The sequence below is a fragment of the Rousettus aegyptiacus genome, unplaced genomic scaffold (genome assembly GCF_014176215.1).
Source record: "Rousettus aegyptiacus isolate mRouAeg1 unplaced genomic scaffold, mRouAeg1.p scaffold_m13_p_12, whole genome shotgun sequence".
NCBI lineage: Eukaryota > Metazoa > Chordata > Mammalia > Chiroptera > Pteropodidae > Rousettus > Rousettus aegyptiacus.
The window spans coordinates 42,692,185-42,709,617 of record NW_023416287.1 but is presented as its reverse complement, the minus strand read 5'-3'; the positions used below and the strand labels follow the sequence as shown (position 1 = coordinate 42,709,617).

Sequence of the window (17,433 nt, the reverse complement as noted above, 5' to 3'; positions counted from 1 at the left end):
TGTGAAGAGACCATGACAAGACTGAAACAGTCTAAGGGTTGAAAAAAGAAGAAAGGATCATATGCTTTCAGACTGAAACAAAATGGTAAGATGGAAATCTACCATTGTAGGCTGCTGCTTCCCTGAAATTCCAGTCTTCTTTTTTAAAATTGCTTTATTGGGAAACAATTTACATACAATAAATTTACCCACTGAAATCAATGGATTTTAGTATATTTACAGAGTTGTGTAAGTATCACCATAATCAAAGTTTAGAACCTTCTCACCACCCCCTAACAACCCTATATCCAGACTAATTAGCACTCCCAATTCTCTCTCTCACTCTGGCAACCACCAATCTACTTGCTGCCCCTGTGGACTGGTCTGTTGTGGATGCCTCACATAAATGGACTCCTGCAATGCTGAGGCAGGATAGTTAGCCTAGGGATGCCCCACCCCCAGGAAACAGCTCTGGAAATTCTCGCTTATCTTAGTCCTCCCCGTTTTGATTTCCAGCTTGAGACTACAGCATGAGAAACAAGCCAAGGTCCAGAGACAAACTGATGGCCTTGGGCCACCTCCTTCCCTCCAGGTTTCATGAGAAACAATCCAAGACTTGAAGGCAGGATGGAGAGCCTTGGAACACCCGGACCCCTACAAAAACAAAAGCCCATAATTCAGACTGCTTGGGGAGACTCTCTCTGAGCCGTCAGCACTTTTCTCGAGTGTACTTTCTCTTTGTGAAAACTTACACTTTCCTGCTTGCTATTTGTCATGCCCTTGAATTCCTTCTTGTAGCGTAAGGTAAGAACCTGGTCACTAGAGCTCCAGGTCCAGGTCCCTCTGAACTCCTGCCCTGTCAAGCTCTCAGGCATCAATGAGAGCTTTTGTGCCTAGCTCCTTTCAGTTAGACTAATGTTTCCAAGGTTCATCATGTTGTACTATATGTCAGTACTTCCTTTTTATTCCAAAATAACATTCCAATGTATGAAGAGACATTTAAAAAAGCCTTTGAAATCTCTTTATCCTCAGACAGATAAAAATCCTGGTTTATATTCCCATTTCTCCTTATTGTTTCAGAACAAGCCTTTGCAGGCCTCTGAGCTTTGGCATATTTATTTGCAAATCCATTTGCTCCTTAGCTATCCTACAAGTGGGTCTGAAAAAAACACACACCCATTGCCTATGCCCTGTCTGGGACCACTTGGAATGAGCTACAAAGTGATTTGCAGGTGTTTGCCATTTGTGCTGGGCTTAGAGGTAACTGGGAGAGGCTAAGCTGTGAACTGAGGCTGGCTGCTGCTAGTGCCAGGCTTGAGGTATGGGGCACGCCAAGGCAGATGCTGCTTCTTTAGGGTTTGTGAACCTTTGACAGACTTTAGGAAAGTCTGCTGCATAAGCCAAGACAGGCCATTTGTATGGAAAAGCTGCTAAAAGTGACTTAGGTGTACCTGAAATTGGGTGGGGCAAGGTCTCAGGGAATCACCAGGGAAGCATGAACAGTGTTAGCCAGAATGATGGAGACTGAGATATGGTGGCTGCCTATGTCTACATGATAGATAGGGAGAGGGCTCAACAAAGGAAAAATAGCTTCTTCTAGTACTTCTGTCTGGGAGAATGCTGCCCCTCCAGCTCTCACCCTGAAGCCAGAAAATTAAGTTCCTCTCTGTATGTCCCTGGAACCTGTGAGGGGCTGCCCCAGTGCTGGAGCTCAGAGCGAGTGAATCCGTCAGTGAGGTAGTTTGTGCACAGGCCCTTTAAGAGAAACACCTGGGACTCCAGAAGCCTGTCTGTCTCACTCAGCCACAATCTCCGCTGGTTTTCAAAGCCAGAAGTTATGGGGTCTTCTCTTCCTGGCACTGGAACCCTGATGTGGGGACGGGCCCTGTTGCTCTTCAGGGGGACCTTTCTTAGGGGTACTTCTGAAGTTGAGATATCCTTCAAAATTTTTCTACCACACAGGGGTGTGGGATCGACCATTCTGCATCTCCACCCTTCCTATCAGTCTTGACATGGCTTCTTCTATATATTCTTAGTTATAGGACTTCTGTTCAGCTAGACTTCAGGTGAATAGACTTAATGATAGCTGTTCTGTAGTTTAGTTGTAGTTTTGAGTTGGTTGTGAGAGTAGGCCAGCACAGCATTGACCTATTCCACTACCTTAACTGGAAGTCAGTGTGGTCACAATTTAAAACATTCCTTCCCTGACAAAGGAAATCATCAACACAATGAAACAACATACTGAATAGGAGAAAATATCTGCAAACCATGTGTCTGATAAGGGGTTAATATTCAAAATACATAAAGAACTCACAGAACTCAATAGCAAAAACAAAACCTCCAAAACCCAAAACAACCAAACCCAATCTGATTTTTAAAATTGGCATAGGATCTGAATAGGCATTTTTCCACAGAAGACATACAAACGGCCAACAGGCATGAGATATCACTTTGCACCTGTTAGAATGGCCATTATCAGGAAGACAAGAAATAACAAGCAATGGAGAGGATGTGTATAAAAGGGGACTCTGTGCACTGCTAATGGGAATGGAAACTGATGTAGCCACTATGGAAAACAGTATTGAGTTTCCTTTAAAAATTACAAATAGAACTGCCACATGAGTCAGTAATTCCACTTCTGGGAATCTGTCTAAAGAAAATGAAAAAACAAATTCAAAAAACACGAATTCAAAAATTATGCACTCCCATGTTCACTGCAGCATAATTTACAATAGCCGAGATATGGAAACAACATGTGTCCACTGACTGATGATAGGTATGTAATTGTGGTAATATTTACACAATGGAATACTATTCAGCCATTAAAAGGTATGAAATTTGCCATTTGTGACATATGGGTGCATCTTGAGGACATTACACTAAGTAAGTCAGAAATAAGTCAGATAGAGAAAGACAAATACTTAATGAGCTCACTTATATGTGGAACCTAGAAAAAAACAAAAAACAAATCAAAAAACACGATCATAAATACAGAACACAGACTGTTGGTTGTCACAGATGGGAGCGGGGGGCGGGCAGGTAAAGGGAGTCATACGGTACAAACTTACAGTTATAAGTCATGGAGATATATAATGTACAGCATGGGACTATAATTAATAATACTGTATTACATATTTGAAAGTTGCTGAGAGTAAATCTTAAATGTCACATCACAAGAAAAAAATAACTATGTATGAGATTGATGTTAGCTAGATTTATTGTGATCATTTTGTAACATACAAATATCAAATCATTGTTTTATGGTTGAAACTAATGTTTTATATCATTATACCTTAAAAAAAAAAAAAGGTCAATGAGACTTCAAAATATGATTTCATATATCTTGGCAAGGTGAATTTATTTCTATTCTGTGTGACTGGGATAAAAATAGTGGGTAAACTCTTGGGAGTGTTTCAAGCAAGTCCTTCCCTAAACTCCAGTAGTCTCAAAACTTTGTTTTCTGTAAAAAGTATAGCTTTATAAAGGACTCTACTTCCACAAGGGCCCCTGTCTTCACAGGGTTTTCATTTCCTCCACTGGCCTAAAACAGTTGTAGTTCTCTGAATAGGTAAGGCTGCCATTTTGACCACTTTATCTCATTCTTGAGAGTCCCATCTGCTCTTCATTAAGGCAGGAAGAAGTAGACTCCAACCCCACACAATTTCTCAGAATCTGACCCTAGTAGTCAAGCAAGACAAGGTCTCCTCAGTGATTCCATCTAAGATGGAGCGGTCATTGGCACTTTTTCTATTTTCTCATTATTTAGTGGTACAACCCCATGAAGATGGAAGAGGAAGCGAGTTGAATTATTCTGAATATCAGAGAGGGCATATTTCATGTTAGGGAGTAAGAACCAGTTTAATTCCATTATTTTCTAGCTTTTATTGATTCATTCATCTCATGATTCAATTTAAGCTGTTTAACATAGATTTTTAATTGCTTATTAAAATATGCTCCTAAGACAAAACAATACAAAAAAAAAAATGTTCTGTGCATGTGAATGTAGGACTGGAAACAACTTGACGCTGTGAGGTCTTGTTATCCAGACCTGGGGATGCCACCAGGCACTGCAGGACCAAGGCAGCTCATTGTGTACCAACATGGGTGGCTTCTCTAAGAGGGAACAGAAAGGTTTGGGACATATGGGCAGGAGGTAGTGTGTGGGGTGTGCAAAGATCAGAGCACACAGGTGCACATGTCCTCTAGGACACATGGGGACAAAATTCTCACTGTATCCCTGGTTTGCATCTTTTACATGTTAAGATATACATATGCAGTTATTTTTTTAAAATGCTTTATAAACAGAAAAGGCACTCAGTGACATGATTTGTATATTTTGCTGGTTTAAAAATATTCTATGACTTATTTGGCAATCTTTTGGGAATGCTCCAGTAGTTCACTTTTTCAGATGTGAGATCACTAACCTATAAATGGACCAAATCGATTTTCACTTTTATCTTCATACATCTTTAACTCCCTGCCTCCAGAGTTAATTCAGATTGTGGAAGAGGCCGGGGAGACCTCAAGGCAGGGATGGTGAGGTGCAGGGGAGAAGTTAATTTTTGTGTCCCTGTCAAGTGAAAGCCTCTAAGCTTTAGTTCTAATGTGGTTTTTCAGTTGGGGGAAGCATCTCTCCTTTGTCTTTCCCAACTTGTGTCATACACAGAGCTCTAGATCTTTGCTCCAGGGGCTACCTTCTGGGGAAACCACTGAGCAGAGGAGAGCTGGCTCATGGTGTCAGTGGTTTGTGTCCTGGTGGTCCCCCTCTAGCCTTCTGGAGTTGGGGCAGTAATGATTACCCCACTCAGACCAGATGACACTCAGAAAAGGGTGGAAGCCTCCATATCTGAGTGTCCCGCAGGCATAGAGCTTCTCAAACATCGAAAGCTTTCATTTGGATCCCTCTCCTGTTTCTCTGCCCACTGGAAATTTAAGGCTCTGTGAGGTAAGGAGCAAGATTATCCTTTTTTTCTGCAGAGGCCTTTTCTCTCCCCACAGGCCTCTACTATATATAATTATTCAGCAGTCATATCTGCTTTGATCCTGCTGTAGCCTCGCTGTGCTCCCTCCCTCTCATGCCAAGAGAGGCATGAGACATGTGAACATCTAGCACTTGGGGTGAGAAGTCCGCCCAATCTTTGCCTGACATGCAAACCCCTTCCGATTGACCCATATATTAAAGCCAGGTCCTCACTGAACACACTGCAACCTGGGGCTTGGCACTCTCTCAAGACCACCATGCCATTGGTGATGTGTGTGAAGACTTACCTGGCCTGTGCTATGGCCATGGTCTTAGACAGCAGGGAAAGCTCTGCTTCAACAGACCCCCAGGAAGGAGAGGGGCTCTGCCCAGACTCGAGAACAGCCTGGGCCTCTACAGGGCTGATCACAGACAAGGGAGGCCAGGAAGGGGGGCCTCCATGTGTTCTGCTGTGGTCTCGATATACTGACAGGAATTAATTGTGCCACCACCTATCACCCCATCTGCGTAGTTTTTTGTTTAAACTTTAGTAAATAGGGACCGCAGGTGCTTCTCCACCAGTGCTAGGTGGACAAACGTCACTGATGCTCACTGAAAGGAATCACAGAGGAGGAATAACCCTTGTAAACCTTTATTTTGAGTGAAACATGAGGTTCGGCTTATCCTGCATATTGGTACATTCACCACAGATGACTGTGAACCTGGGACCACAGTGTGCACAGCACTCAGTGCACGTCTCCCCTCGATGGATCCTGCGACACAGACACTGGAGGTCCAAGTCAGTGTCCTATGGAGTTCAAGGGGGAAGAGCCACGAGAAAGCAGTTCCAAGAGGGCAGTTCTGGGGACTGCGGTGCCAGCTGACCTGAGGAGGGCTGTGTCTCCTCTACTGCTTGGCTGTACACGGCTCACGGCAGCAGTACACCCACTGGGGCTCAGAGCACAGTGGCCGCACAAGCACTCAGCACTGCACGACAGACGACAGACATCACTCATGCAGCACAGCCATAAACATTTGACAGCAGTTCACACTCACGTTCAGGCTTTCCTGAAGAGCTGGGGCACATGAGGGCCATAAAGAGGTATTTCCCTCAGCCCCTCCTTCTATTCATAGTGTCAATTCCAGCAGTTAACCCTAAGCCATCCAAGGACTGAGGAAACAGGCCTTTAGATGACTTCACCTGTCCACACCCCAGGAGGAACAAACACCTTCAAGTCCAGAGTTCACAGCATCCTGCCTGATCCACCACTCCAGAGGGCATGATGATTCCCACTGAGCTCACCCTGAGGGTAGCCAGGACAGCTGCACAACCTCCGCACAGACTCTTGGGGAGAAGGTGAAGCTCTGCCCTAGGGGGAGGGGGTAGATAGTAGACAAGCCTCCATTCACAGGGATGCATGTCACAGCTGCCCAACCCTGCAGATGGGAAAGGTAGGGACAATAGGAATGCACCATCCTGGCCTTGGTATGTGCCCTCTCCCTATCTAGTTCATTTTCCACCTGGAGCTGAGGCAGGTAGGATGAGGTGTTGGGCCTGAGCCAAGTTCTAGGCCTCTGCCCTTGCAAGGGCAGGTCTGCAAGGCTGCAGGGAAGAGGAGTCTCAGCTCGAGCTGTGGCCTCCTCCCAACACATCAAGGGAGCCTAAAGGGTCTGTTCCTGCAGAGAGAGAGCCCCTGTTGTTGAGGACAGCAGGCAGCTCAGCCACTACGTGGCTCAACTCTTCTGGGTATTCAGGGAGTCGATGTAATGAAAAATGGCTCCCAGAGCCCAGCTGGTCTCAACACTGTCGATTTTCCGAGTCAGCTGGAAAAGACACAGAAAGGAGCAGAGAGGACCATGCACGTGGGTGAAAGGCCAGACCACGTGGGAGGCAGGAGGTGGCATTCCAGCCCCTCAGACCATGAAGAGCACAGGAGCACTGAAGAGGGGAGTCCTTACCTTCAGCACTTTGTTCCCTGGGAAGCCAAATTCTTGGAGCAGCAAGCTGATATAAGTGAGATCCATGCACAAGAAGGGGTTGCTCTGTGGTTGGTTCTCCACTGTCCGGCATACTGGGGGTGAGACAGCTGGTTCCCAGTCAGGTTCCTGATGGTTCACTCCCTGGTATGGTGCCTGCAGATCCAACTCCACCCACTCCAGGTGCAACCCTGAGCCAAGCTCTATGCCAGTCCCAGGTCCTCTCTGCTAATTTAAACAAGCCTGAAGCTCAAAGCAGGACAGCGACCTGCCAAGACCACACCAAGAGACAGGGCTTCAAGGCCAGCCCCGTCTCCACCAGGCCAGGCCTCCCATTTCAGTGTCATTAGTAGAAGGCCATATCTACTCACCCATGACCCTGGATACCTTTCTCGGGCATGAACTTGGGCTTTCTGGGTAATGAAAACAGCAACAAAGCTGGTCCAGAACAATCCACTCTTATTTTCAAGGGGTATGGCCAAACCTACCAATAGCTTTCCCATAATTCTGCTAGGAACATTTTCCTATTGAAGAGTCATAAACATCCATGAGAAGAACCCAGAAATGAGAAGCTCAAAGCCATTTTTGGGGTCTCCAGAAAAGACTTTCTATGGAGAAACACACTAAAGGTTAACTCTTTGGGCCTAAAGTTGGGAACAGCAACCAAAGAACAGAATATTCACAAGCCTTCGCTTCACATCCTGGTTCATTGGGTGAGTGTGAGGCGATGAGGAGGGTGGGATGGCCCAGGGCTGCTGGGTCAACACCTGTGACACCCTAAGGGAGTGTCTCATACCCTCACATACCAGGCTCTGCTTTGCAGGGGTCCCTGGTTTCTTCAGCTCAGGTGACAACTGTGAACTTAGTGGGATGTTTTCAAGGGAAATCACTCTTAGGGTTCCCTGAGTCACAGTCAAAAGACATCCGGAAAAGTGAAATCAAAGGAGTCCATTCCTCATAACCCAAGGACTAAAAACAGGACCCTTTATAGCTGGGGACACCGAAGCTCACCTCTGCACTGCCTGTGGCCACATGATGTGGTGAACCTGTGGTCTGGGTCCAGCCCGGTGACCCCAAGCATACTCTCAACTCTGCACTCACACCTCTGAATGCTCATCTGATTGACAGAATTAGGAACCAAACCCAGGAATTCTGGTGCCAGGGCCTGCCTGGGTCACAAGTACCGCGGCAGTCTATTATGGCTGGGACAGCGTTCTTGCTCCCATGCCCTGGCCCTTTTCACCTGGGTAAGCACAGCTGCCACTCACCGTACTTGGCTGCGATCTCAAAGTCTCCGACAACTAGGCTGCCTCCCTTCTCTGCATCTGTGGGGCAAGACCAAGTGTCTAGTCTATATCCAAACTGCAGGAGTCTTAATGCCACTGAGGCCCTCAGGCTGACCCCTGGGGAGCCTGGAGAAGCAGCATGTATTTAAGGGCTGGCTGCAAGCATGGTTATAAGTAGGGCAGCGGTTCCACGTGTACTGACCATGGTTTCTGAGGTAACTGACACAGCTTGGGGTGGGCAAGTGTTCCATGCAGGACAACATGGGGGTGGTCAGTACATCAGGGGCCTTAGAGGGGGCTCCCAGAGGAAGCTTACCAGGATCCCTGGACCCCAGACAGAGCACATTCTTAATTTTAAGTTATAAAAAGTAAACTGGAACTGTTTCCTAAAGCTGTGGCCCTGAGTTCAGCAATGATATCCTGGTATCAATTTCCTAAATGTAGGAAAAAAAGTCTGGAAAAACAAAGTGAAGAGTGGTTTGTTATTAGGTCTTAGAACAAATGGGCAAAACCTTTATGGGGCTCTCCAGGAAGGTGGGGCCCCAGGCTTCTGTGCCATTCCCAGGGAAGGAGGCACCAAGAGCTGGGTCCCCAATTCTCAAGGACAGCAACTGGTTTCTTCAATGCCCCCTTAAACTTCCACATTCAAAAGAGGGTCCCCAGGTGTCCTGCACACTTATGTATGGCATGAGGCAGTTACTCAATGTGTTGAAAGGAAATCTCCTGACTTCTCCTTGACTTTGGATGTTTGCCAAGGCAGTCAACAAATGTCACCATTAAGGGTGGATTCCATTTCTGAACGCAGACCCAAGTGGTTCTTTCAGAGCCCCGTGTGACCACAGAGGGAGTTAAAAGAGCTTTTCTGAACATTCACCATCTCCTGAAGTCACCTGGGAAGATGTTGGTCCCCTAGGGAAAGGACAGTCTGTGGCCAGGATGAGGAGTCCCAGATTGAGGAGGGGATGTTAAGGTGAGGCCCCCAGCAGGCTGCCAGGCCAAGCTGGGGTTTGGTGGGCCCTGGGCATTGCAACACCCAGAGCTAGCAGGATGGTCAGGAAGTGCACATGAGTATGCCCTTGCTTCAGCTACACAGAGCCGGCAGGAGCCCCTTAGGCCCAGTAGCCATGGACTTAGCTTTAGGGGGCACCCAGAACCATGTGCTAGAGAGAGGGACCTGGGCCTGAGTGAGGGGTGAGAGAGGTCCCCTTTCACTCAGACCACCTCTCCCCGCCCCTGCAACACCACTGGCTACCTTCCACTCTGGGCTCTGACAGTGAGTGGGCAGCTCAGAAACGAGACATAGCTGGAGGTTTGGGTCCCCAGGAGCCAGAACCTGACATCACTGGTTTCTTCTGGGCATCTTTTTATTTACATTAATGCTCTTACCTTTACCACAATATTAGTTCCAAGCATTTCATTAGCAAAATTTCTGGTCATGACCTACTAAAGTGACTTCACACTTTCAAGAGTTTCCACTCTCGGTCTGAACACCACCAGCCTTGGAAAACGCAAATGTCACCTCCTGTCCTGACCGTACTCGGGGGTGTGGAGTCGTCACACAGACCCCATGTGCTTCTGAGGGTAACCAGGGGAGTGGGCTGAACCCTCCCCAAGCCAGCCTGATGCCAGTCGGGGACAGCCACATGGATGCACTGCAAATGGCTCCCTCAGACAGAGACTCAGGGGCCAAGGCAAGAGGGCAAGAGTCTGAGTCACACACCTGAGTAATTCCTGCCTCAGAGCAGAAGACAGAATCAACAGTGAATGACTGCTCCTATACCAACAATATAAACTGTGCTCAGGGTCTCAAAGAACTGATCTATTAAAAAGGGGGCTTATTACTTCCTATTTGATGACAAGACATCTGCCCTCCTGAGTCAGTCCACTTCTCTTGCCCCGAGGTGACTGACAGCAGAGCTGTTCCCTGACACAGGCTGTCTGCCCAGGGGTCCACCATGCAAGTTCCTAGCCCAGCCCACCCTTACCTATGAAGCCAACATTTGCTGCAAGGTCATAATAGTAGGAAAAAGCATAAAAATCCACATCCTTCACTTCTTCCGTTCTGTGCACTTTGTTTTGAAGGATTTCTGACACTCTGCTGGCACACAGCTGGTAGAGGTTCACTGCTGGGCAAAGCAAAAGCGGGGCCAGTGATTAGTGGGCACAATATGTATCAACAGCACCTTTCAGGAGCCATAGCACTGCTGACACACAGCAAGGGAAAGAAATGCTGGGGATGCAGGTGGCTGGAGAGCACGGCCCCCAATTCTGAAGGACAGCAGCTTCCAGATGGGCCCTGTGCAGCTGTTCTGACACAGTCCAATGGGCTCATGTTTGTGCTGTTTACCCCACACTCGCCTTCTGCCAGCCCTGTGCTGAGCTCTGAACATGTGGCATCTTACTCCATCTCATCACCCATCTTGGAGGTGTGGCTTGCACTCTCCTTATGTCACAGATGAGGACACTGAGGCCTAACAGGCAGCTTGCCAAGCTCAAAGGGTTGGTTATTAACTCCCTGCTTGGAAGAACACAGGCCCCAGAATTAAGGGATATGGATGTCCTACAGCTCATGCCTGGACCCAGGTTCCCATTTTCCTTCCCCGAAACCTGTCCCACCATCCAAGGGCAGCCCCATTCAGTTCTCTCTGTGGCCCTCAGTTCCCTCTACTGTTCTGTTTGATCAGCTACACTACCTCCTCCTCATTCCTTAAACACAGTAGCTACTTCAAGGCCTTTGCATATGCTGCTCCCAAAGCTGAGAGAACTGCTGCTTAAGATCTCTGTGGCTCATTCTGCATCTCTCCATATCTCATCTTAAATATCACCCCCTGAGGCTTTCCCAGGTTCTTATCTAAAACTGCAGTCTCCCTTTCCATCTCCTCCCCTTCCATTTTATTTTCTTTCAAAGCAGTTTCTCAAGTGTTTTACTGCCTAACTCCTCTCACTCCACCTGGGCGCAGATCTTTTCTGCACTGTGCACTACTATGTGCTCAATGACTGTAACAGGACCTGATGCACAGTATGTTTGCAAGTGGCTGAGTCAGAGTGACCTACATGGTCACTGAATAATACGAAACAGATTCGGTCTTCGTTCCTGGTTTCTGACACAGAACTTCTAAATCCCTTGTAAGATCCTGAGTAATGGGGGTGAGAGGTGCATCTCCAATTACTCATAATAAGCCCCTTTCAAGCAGACATGAGTTTATGCTAATGAGGTGACTCTTGGTGGGGTCCCTAGATGGCTATGGGTGGGGGCTGGTTGTTAGAAGAACTAACCATCTGGTAAGAGGGTTGGAACTACCCATAGGCAACCTCCGGGGAAGGGTGAGGGATTAGTCATTGAATCAAAATGGCTAATAACTTAATCAATTGAGGAACAGGTTGGTGTGAAAAATCCACATATTTGGTATCAGAAGTATGACTAGAAACAGCTCTGCCACCAAAGGCAGACAAACCTCATGCCCACATGTCAATCCTGGGAACAATGTGTCAGTATTTCTTTCATTAAATGTGCACAGAGTGACAAAGATCACGTGGGGTGATAACGGCCGGGCTAGTGAGACCCTTTCACGGGGCTTCAGGGGCTCTGGAGTCTGGAGCAGCCTCTCCTCCTGAAGGCAGCATGGGGTGATGGGCAGAAGGAAGGAGAAGGAGAAGTTATTTCTCCATTTGTTCAGAAAAGGGCTTGCTAATTATCTCAGAGCCTTGGGATGTTCAGATTCTTTTTCGCTGGGGGCTTGCTGGGAAATCTGGCCCTTTGGAAGAAAGCATTCATTAACAGACAAGGAAGCCTTGTGCAGAGACCTTGTGGGAGTTGAAGGATACCAGCAGGCTAGCAAGGGTACCTCTGCCCTGGTGAAGTTTACAGAGCACCTCCATTTCATGAACAAGTATGGGCCTGTGAAAGAAGTTTGACAGTCTCCCTGATTTTCAGAGGTCCTTGTAAAGGGCAAGCTGCCATTGTTAACCCTTATAAACCACTGATGGAGGATAAATCCATCATACCTGCCTTCTGTCCTGAAATTCTGTATGTTATTTCGGCATGTTCCCACTCTCCTTTGAAACTGGGAGACAAACAAGGGCTGACCAACTCCTTTCCATCCTCTGCTGAAATAAAAATATAAAAAAGAAAAGCACAATGTCACTGTAAGACTAGGGCATTGCATGGAACTGAGACACACAAGTCCACTGAGGGGAGGCCTATAGCACAGAGTATTTTAAACTAGTACTGAAGGCACTGGATGGTTAAGGGAACACAATTCCTTTTTGCCAGGTGGGACCTGACTCACAGAAGCAGTCTGGGTCAGCTGTAGGAGGTAAAGCTTTTATCACTGAGGCTGCAGCGGAGCCTCATCTGCTCTGGAAGCATGACCACTCCCAGTTCTTGCACTAAGGGGCTTCAGGGCCAAGTGCTGTTCAGTGAACTGTCACAAGGACCCTAATAGGAGGTGAGCCATCATTATCCAATTTTATAGGCTACTGAGGCTGGGTCAGGATGATGCTAGTGCTACCATGCCACAAATCTGTGCTGCTCCATAAAAAGGTGGGGCCCCATAATTAGTAAAGAAAATGAGGTGGATGGCCTTCAAGACTGGCCCAACAATACCGCTCCTTGAGGATGTGTGTGCTGGTCTCCCACCAAAATGTGGGTCCCTGTTGCCTGTCCTAGATTCTGGCCTGGGCCTGCTTTTACTAATGGAATGTGCAGGACATGAAGTCCTATGACTTCAGGCAATCTTTCTTCCTCTTAGCTGCCAGGGAAAAGTGCAGGCTGCTCCATTGGGGAAGAAGTCACATGGAGTGCTGAGGTGGACGTACATCCCAGCAGCCCTAAATGCTACCACATATACCACCCAGCTAAAGCCTGCAGAATCATGAGATACAATGAAATGACTGCTGTTTGCAATCACTCAGTTTGGTGGGTGATCTGCTGTGCCACAAGAGATAACAGAAACACTTGTCCTCTTGGTGTCTCAATTGGGTATTTGTGTGGCCTGACAAGAATACCAGTGGCCCCCCAGCTATTCTGCTGAGAGTGGGGTGCAGAAGCTGATGGGACTGTGAGGCCTGCCACAGACAGGCAAACAGGTGCTTGCCTTCTTGTTGGCTAAATAAGTGTTTTCTGGCCTCAGAGTGACGATTACGGGTGATGCTGAGACATGGATATATTTTTGATTTGCAACAAAGGGGATATCATTGAGATTAAACACCGGAATTTGAAAGAAATGAACAGAAATAGGAATATACCTGAAAAACAAAAATTTCAGTTGAATATTCCTACACTGTCAGAATAATCAGGCTCTTGGAAAAAGTGGGTAGAAGTGCAGGGCTGGAAAAGGGCTAGGAAGAAGGGGCTGAGAGTTAGGGTTGAGGGAAATGTGTGTAGGCTCACATACTCACATCTGGATGGGAGTCATGAGTCAAGGCCTTTGGGGCCCTAGCTGATGTCATCAGGATAGCCAGCCTCAGGGTAGTGTCCCCTGATACCTGAATCAGGACATAGTGGTCCTCTAAGATCTCTCAAAAGTTCAAGTGCACTGCTGGTCAATGGGCGGCTTCTCTTTAGCCAGGCCCATTAGGAGAGAGCAGAAAAGGCCTGGGAGTAAATGAGACTTTTAACAACCTGAGCAGACACAGGTTTCGTCTCTAGTCCAACACTAAGTCTGGAGAAAAGACCAAGCCCGTGTTTTATGATAGAGCAAGAGAAGATGGAAGGACATCTGACAAGGCTAGAATCACTGTGAATGAGAGAACAGGTTCCCCAGACCCATGGCAATAGCCTGGAATCACCTCCTTATGGCCTCTTCCTACACTATCTTGAAGATTAAGGTTCTCTTCAAATCCTTAAAAACAAGCAGACTCAAAATGTAGGTGATGATTGTACACAGTTGTTTGGGTTCCTAAAATCCCCCAGCTTGGTGTACCTGAAATGACTTCACTAGTATCCCTTTTAAAAAATAACTTATAATGTACACAGGTAAAACACATTAGCCTATGTCCCCACCTGGGTGCCACCAACAAGATCCAGGGCACATTCTTCCACACACGTCCCTCCTGGGCTCCCTGAGTCATGCTGGCAGGGAGGGCAGGCCAGTGGCCAGCAAGCTGCGGTGACGATGGAGGCACGAAGAGAAGGGGCACCTCACCTGAAGGGACTCCTCATGCCTGCTGAGCAAGGAGGGCTCTCAGCACTGCATTCCACTCACCAGGTTTCCCCTCTACACCACCGAGAATCGCCAGCCGCGCTGACATCAATCCGAGCCCCAGGTAGCTGTGGAAAGAAAGGCCTGGGTGAGGGGCTGGGCTGCTACAGGAAGTGCTAGCTGCCGTCCTCAACTCTGACTTCAATACATTCACCTGGCCTGGATCTAAAATGAGAAGGGAAGGGAGGAAACTTGTGGCAAGGCAGCAGGCCTTTCTGCTTCTAGAAGCTCCCTCTGGGGAGGTTAGGGCATTCAGCTAATTAGAGTTCAACAAATGAAGGCCTATTATTTGACAGGAATTTGCACAGGAGCTGTGAACACTGGTGAATGCAACACCCCTGATCTTAATGGCGCACGTGTGCTTCACGGTAAGAATTTACTGAAGGTGCCACATGGCAAAAAAAAATGGCCTGGAAAATTCCTGCACAATCCATGGGTTCTTCCCCACTTTTTCAAAAACCTTCCCCCAAACAGAAAAGAATAAGAACAAAAGAAGAAATGTAATTTTACTGTAGGAAAACGGAAAAAGGAGAAAGAAGGGAAGAGGAGGAAGGAGCAGTGGAAAGAAGTCTCCAGGTAAGTCCACAACAGAGGTTTCTGGGATCTAGTGTGTCTGTGACCGGACACTCCAGTCACCACACAAGGCAGGAGTCAGTGGCAAGGTGGAGGCCGAGTGGCCCTAGCTGAGCTATGTGCCCAGATGGTCAACCTCTTCACCCTCATTCCCAAAGACACACCTGTAAGAATAGAGCTTGTAGGTCCTATTAAAAATCTGCAGTGACGTCAGGTAGCCAGGTGGGGAGGTCTGAAGGGTGCCCTGGGGAAGAACATGAGGGTTACTACCTTTCCTGCTGGTCTTTCTGGAAAACTATCCTCAATTCCCTCAATTCACTTGAAAGAACAGGGATATTCACAGATGTATTCAATTAAATTAGCTTTTCATTAAATCACATTTAGCTTTTCATTGGAGCAAGAAAAAAAAATGTCCAAAATGAAAAACCAAGTTTCTCTTCCTTATGAGTAACATTTACCTATGTTGACAAATATGGCCCAACCAAGACAATTATGAGTAAATTTTGTTAAGTGCTCTTCCATTGAAAACTACTTAAACAGTAGGTGAGGTGCTGTCAAGGGAGGGGAGGAGAGGGCCTATTTCACATCCTCTGGCCCAAATGGTTCCAGGTAGTATCTAATTTATCACCCCACTGAAGACCAAATTTCTAATTTTTTTCCCAGGAAGAGTTAAGAATCAAACTAAGAAGCATTAAACTGTGAGTGGATCTGGCCCTCAGGAGAAGAACTGACGGTATGGGCCCAGAGTCACTAGGTCTACCAGCTTTCCCACAGGCCTTGGAGGGTGGAGTTGGTTACCTGGACTCTCGGAAGGAAGGTGATTTGAGTGGACCCTCCGCCCAAATCCAGCATGCCCACACTGTTGCTTCCTGCGGTTTTCAAACTGCCTGAAGCACAGGAAGTAAAAACCAACACAGCACTGTCAAGTTAGTAAACAGATGAGAACAGCAGAAAAAGTAAGGAGAGGTTAGAAGCCAGGCCCTTCAGTGGAAACAAGATAGAGAAATGGCCATAGCTATTTAAAACTCTCCATGTAAAGATACACTGTATGTTTAAGGGACATGGACAATGGCTCCACTGGCTGCAGCTTTAATGTGAACAATAAGAAGACAACACTGACCTACAGCAGAGATACTGGGCCTGCCATATCTACTGCTCAGGGACTCTGACTTCTCTGATATTCCTTCATGCCCTAGGCATGCCTCCCGCGACCTCAGCTCTCCTGGGGTTCAGGCTCCTGATCTGTCACCTAACATGGCTCTCCATTCTCTAAGGAGCAAATCCTGCCATACTTGTGTCAGCCACACTGGTCTTTACCATTGTTAAAAGGGCAAAAATCCACATGCACTGAGTTAATCTAAGAAAAATTATTCCTTATTGCTGTTTCCAAAAACAGATGTTTTTTTTTTTCTCTCTGTTCTACCTACAGCAGAAGAATTCAATTATAAGGTGGTTAGCATTCATATCATATTTAATAGTTGAAGACATGATTAGTTTTATTTCCAATTTCTTTCAGAAATGAGAGGACAGGGCCACTGACGGATACTGCTGGGGGAGGAGAATGAGAGCTGTGTTCATAGAAACCACTCCAGGACTGGACAGAAGTAGCCCTTTCCTAGCACCTTATGGCTACAAGCTCAGTGCTCACCCTGACAAGCCCGGTGGACACTCCTACCCATTCTAGCACCCTACTTTGGGCCGGAACACTGCAAAACCCCAAGGGGGTATTTTAAAGAGTAAAAATGAGGCGCCTGCTCTCAAGAATGGTATCTGAATTGTTTGCCTTCATGACAACGTGAACATACCTATTAGGAAGTTGACCGTGATCCAGGCTGAAATGCCTAAGAGAGAGTCACAAAACAGCATTTGAATCACTTGAGATGCAGTAAACATACAGGACACAGATGACTACGTTCAGGTTTCAGGGGCACAAAGTGACCACTTCTCCCTATTCTCAACCTTCAGATCAGCTACAGAAAGATTTATTCGTAATGTCATCCCGTGGCTTCTGGCAAATTGTTTTAGAAGACACTATACTAAAAAACTAGAATACTCTGCCAAATGTCATATCTCTCACTGTTCTTTATCATGAACTTCCTCTTTTGGAAGAGACCAAAAAAGAACCAAATGTTCCCCTCCCTTCCCTTCCCTATATACAAGCCAACCCTTAAGGTCATACTTAAAATTCAGAGGCCAGTGAGGAGCCATATTAAGTGTCTCAGGATAAACAATGCAACGACAACACTCTAAACATGGTAGCAGCTGCAGATCCTAAATATCCTTAAAACTGAAAGAATGATTATTTTCAGAAACTTCATCAGTGTCATGTTGGGAGTGGGTCAAGATGAGAATCTAATGTGGGCTCTGAGAAGACCCTGTGAGACAGTTACTCTGAGAACCGGAATTCATTCAGCCCTGTTTACCCACGCATCTGATAGGGAGAGCGCTCAGCGTG

General features: G+C 46.8%; 1 protein-coding gene across 19 annotated transcripts in view; it reads right to left on the bottom strand.

Annotated features, from left to right (window-relative positions):
* The window catches only part of ENTPD6 (ectonucleoside triphosphate diphosphohydrolase 6), a 42,174-nt gene that overhangs the window by 6,999 nt on the left and 17,742 nt on the right, over positions 1 to 17,433 (bottom strand). For 10 of the 19 annotated variants that reach the window (XM_036229781.1, XM_036229782.1, XM_036229776.1 and 7 more), the window contains 9 exons: positions 16,784 to 16,819; positions 15,777 to 15,865; positions 15,143 to 15,222; positions 14,409 to 14,473; positions 12,208 to 12,309; positions 10,188 to 10,328; positions 8,185 to 8,241; positions 6,899 to 7,011; positions 104 to 633 (listed from right to left, as the gene is read on the bottom strand). In XM_036229781.1, the coding sequence (XP_036085674.1) occupies positions 421 to 633; positions 6,899 to 7,011; positions 8,185 to 8,241; positions 10,188 to 10,328; positions 12,208 to 12,309; positions 14,409 to 14,473; positions 15,143 to 15,222; positions 15,777 to 15,865; positions 16,784 to 16,819 (896 nt within the window). In that variant the 3' untranslated portion in view covers positions 104 to 420. Of the gene's footprint in view, positions 1 to 103; positions 634 to 5,575; positions 6,764 to 6,898; positions 8,657 to 10,187; positions 10,329 to 12,207; positions 12,310 to 14,408; positions 14,474 to 15,142; positions 15,223 to 15,776; positions 15,866 to 16,783; positions 16,820 to 17,433 lie in introns of those variants that run through there. The other 9 variants (XM_036229768.1, XM_036229767.1, XM_036229769.1 and 6 more) reach the window with 9 other exon arrangements.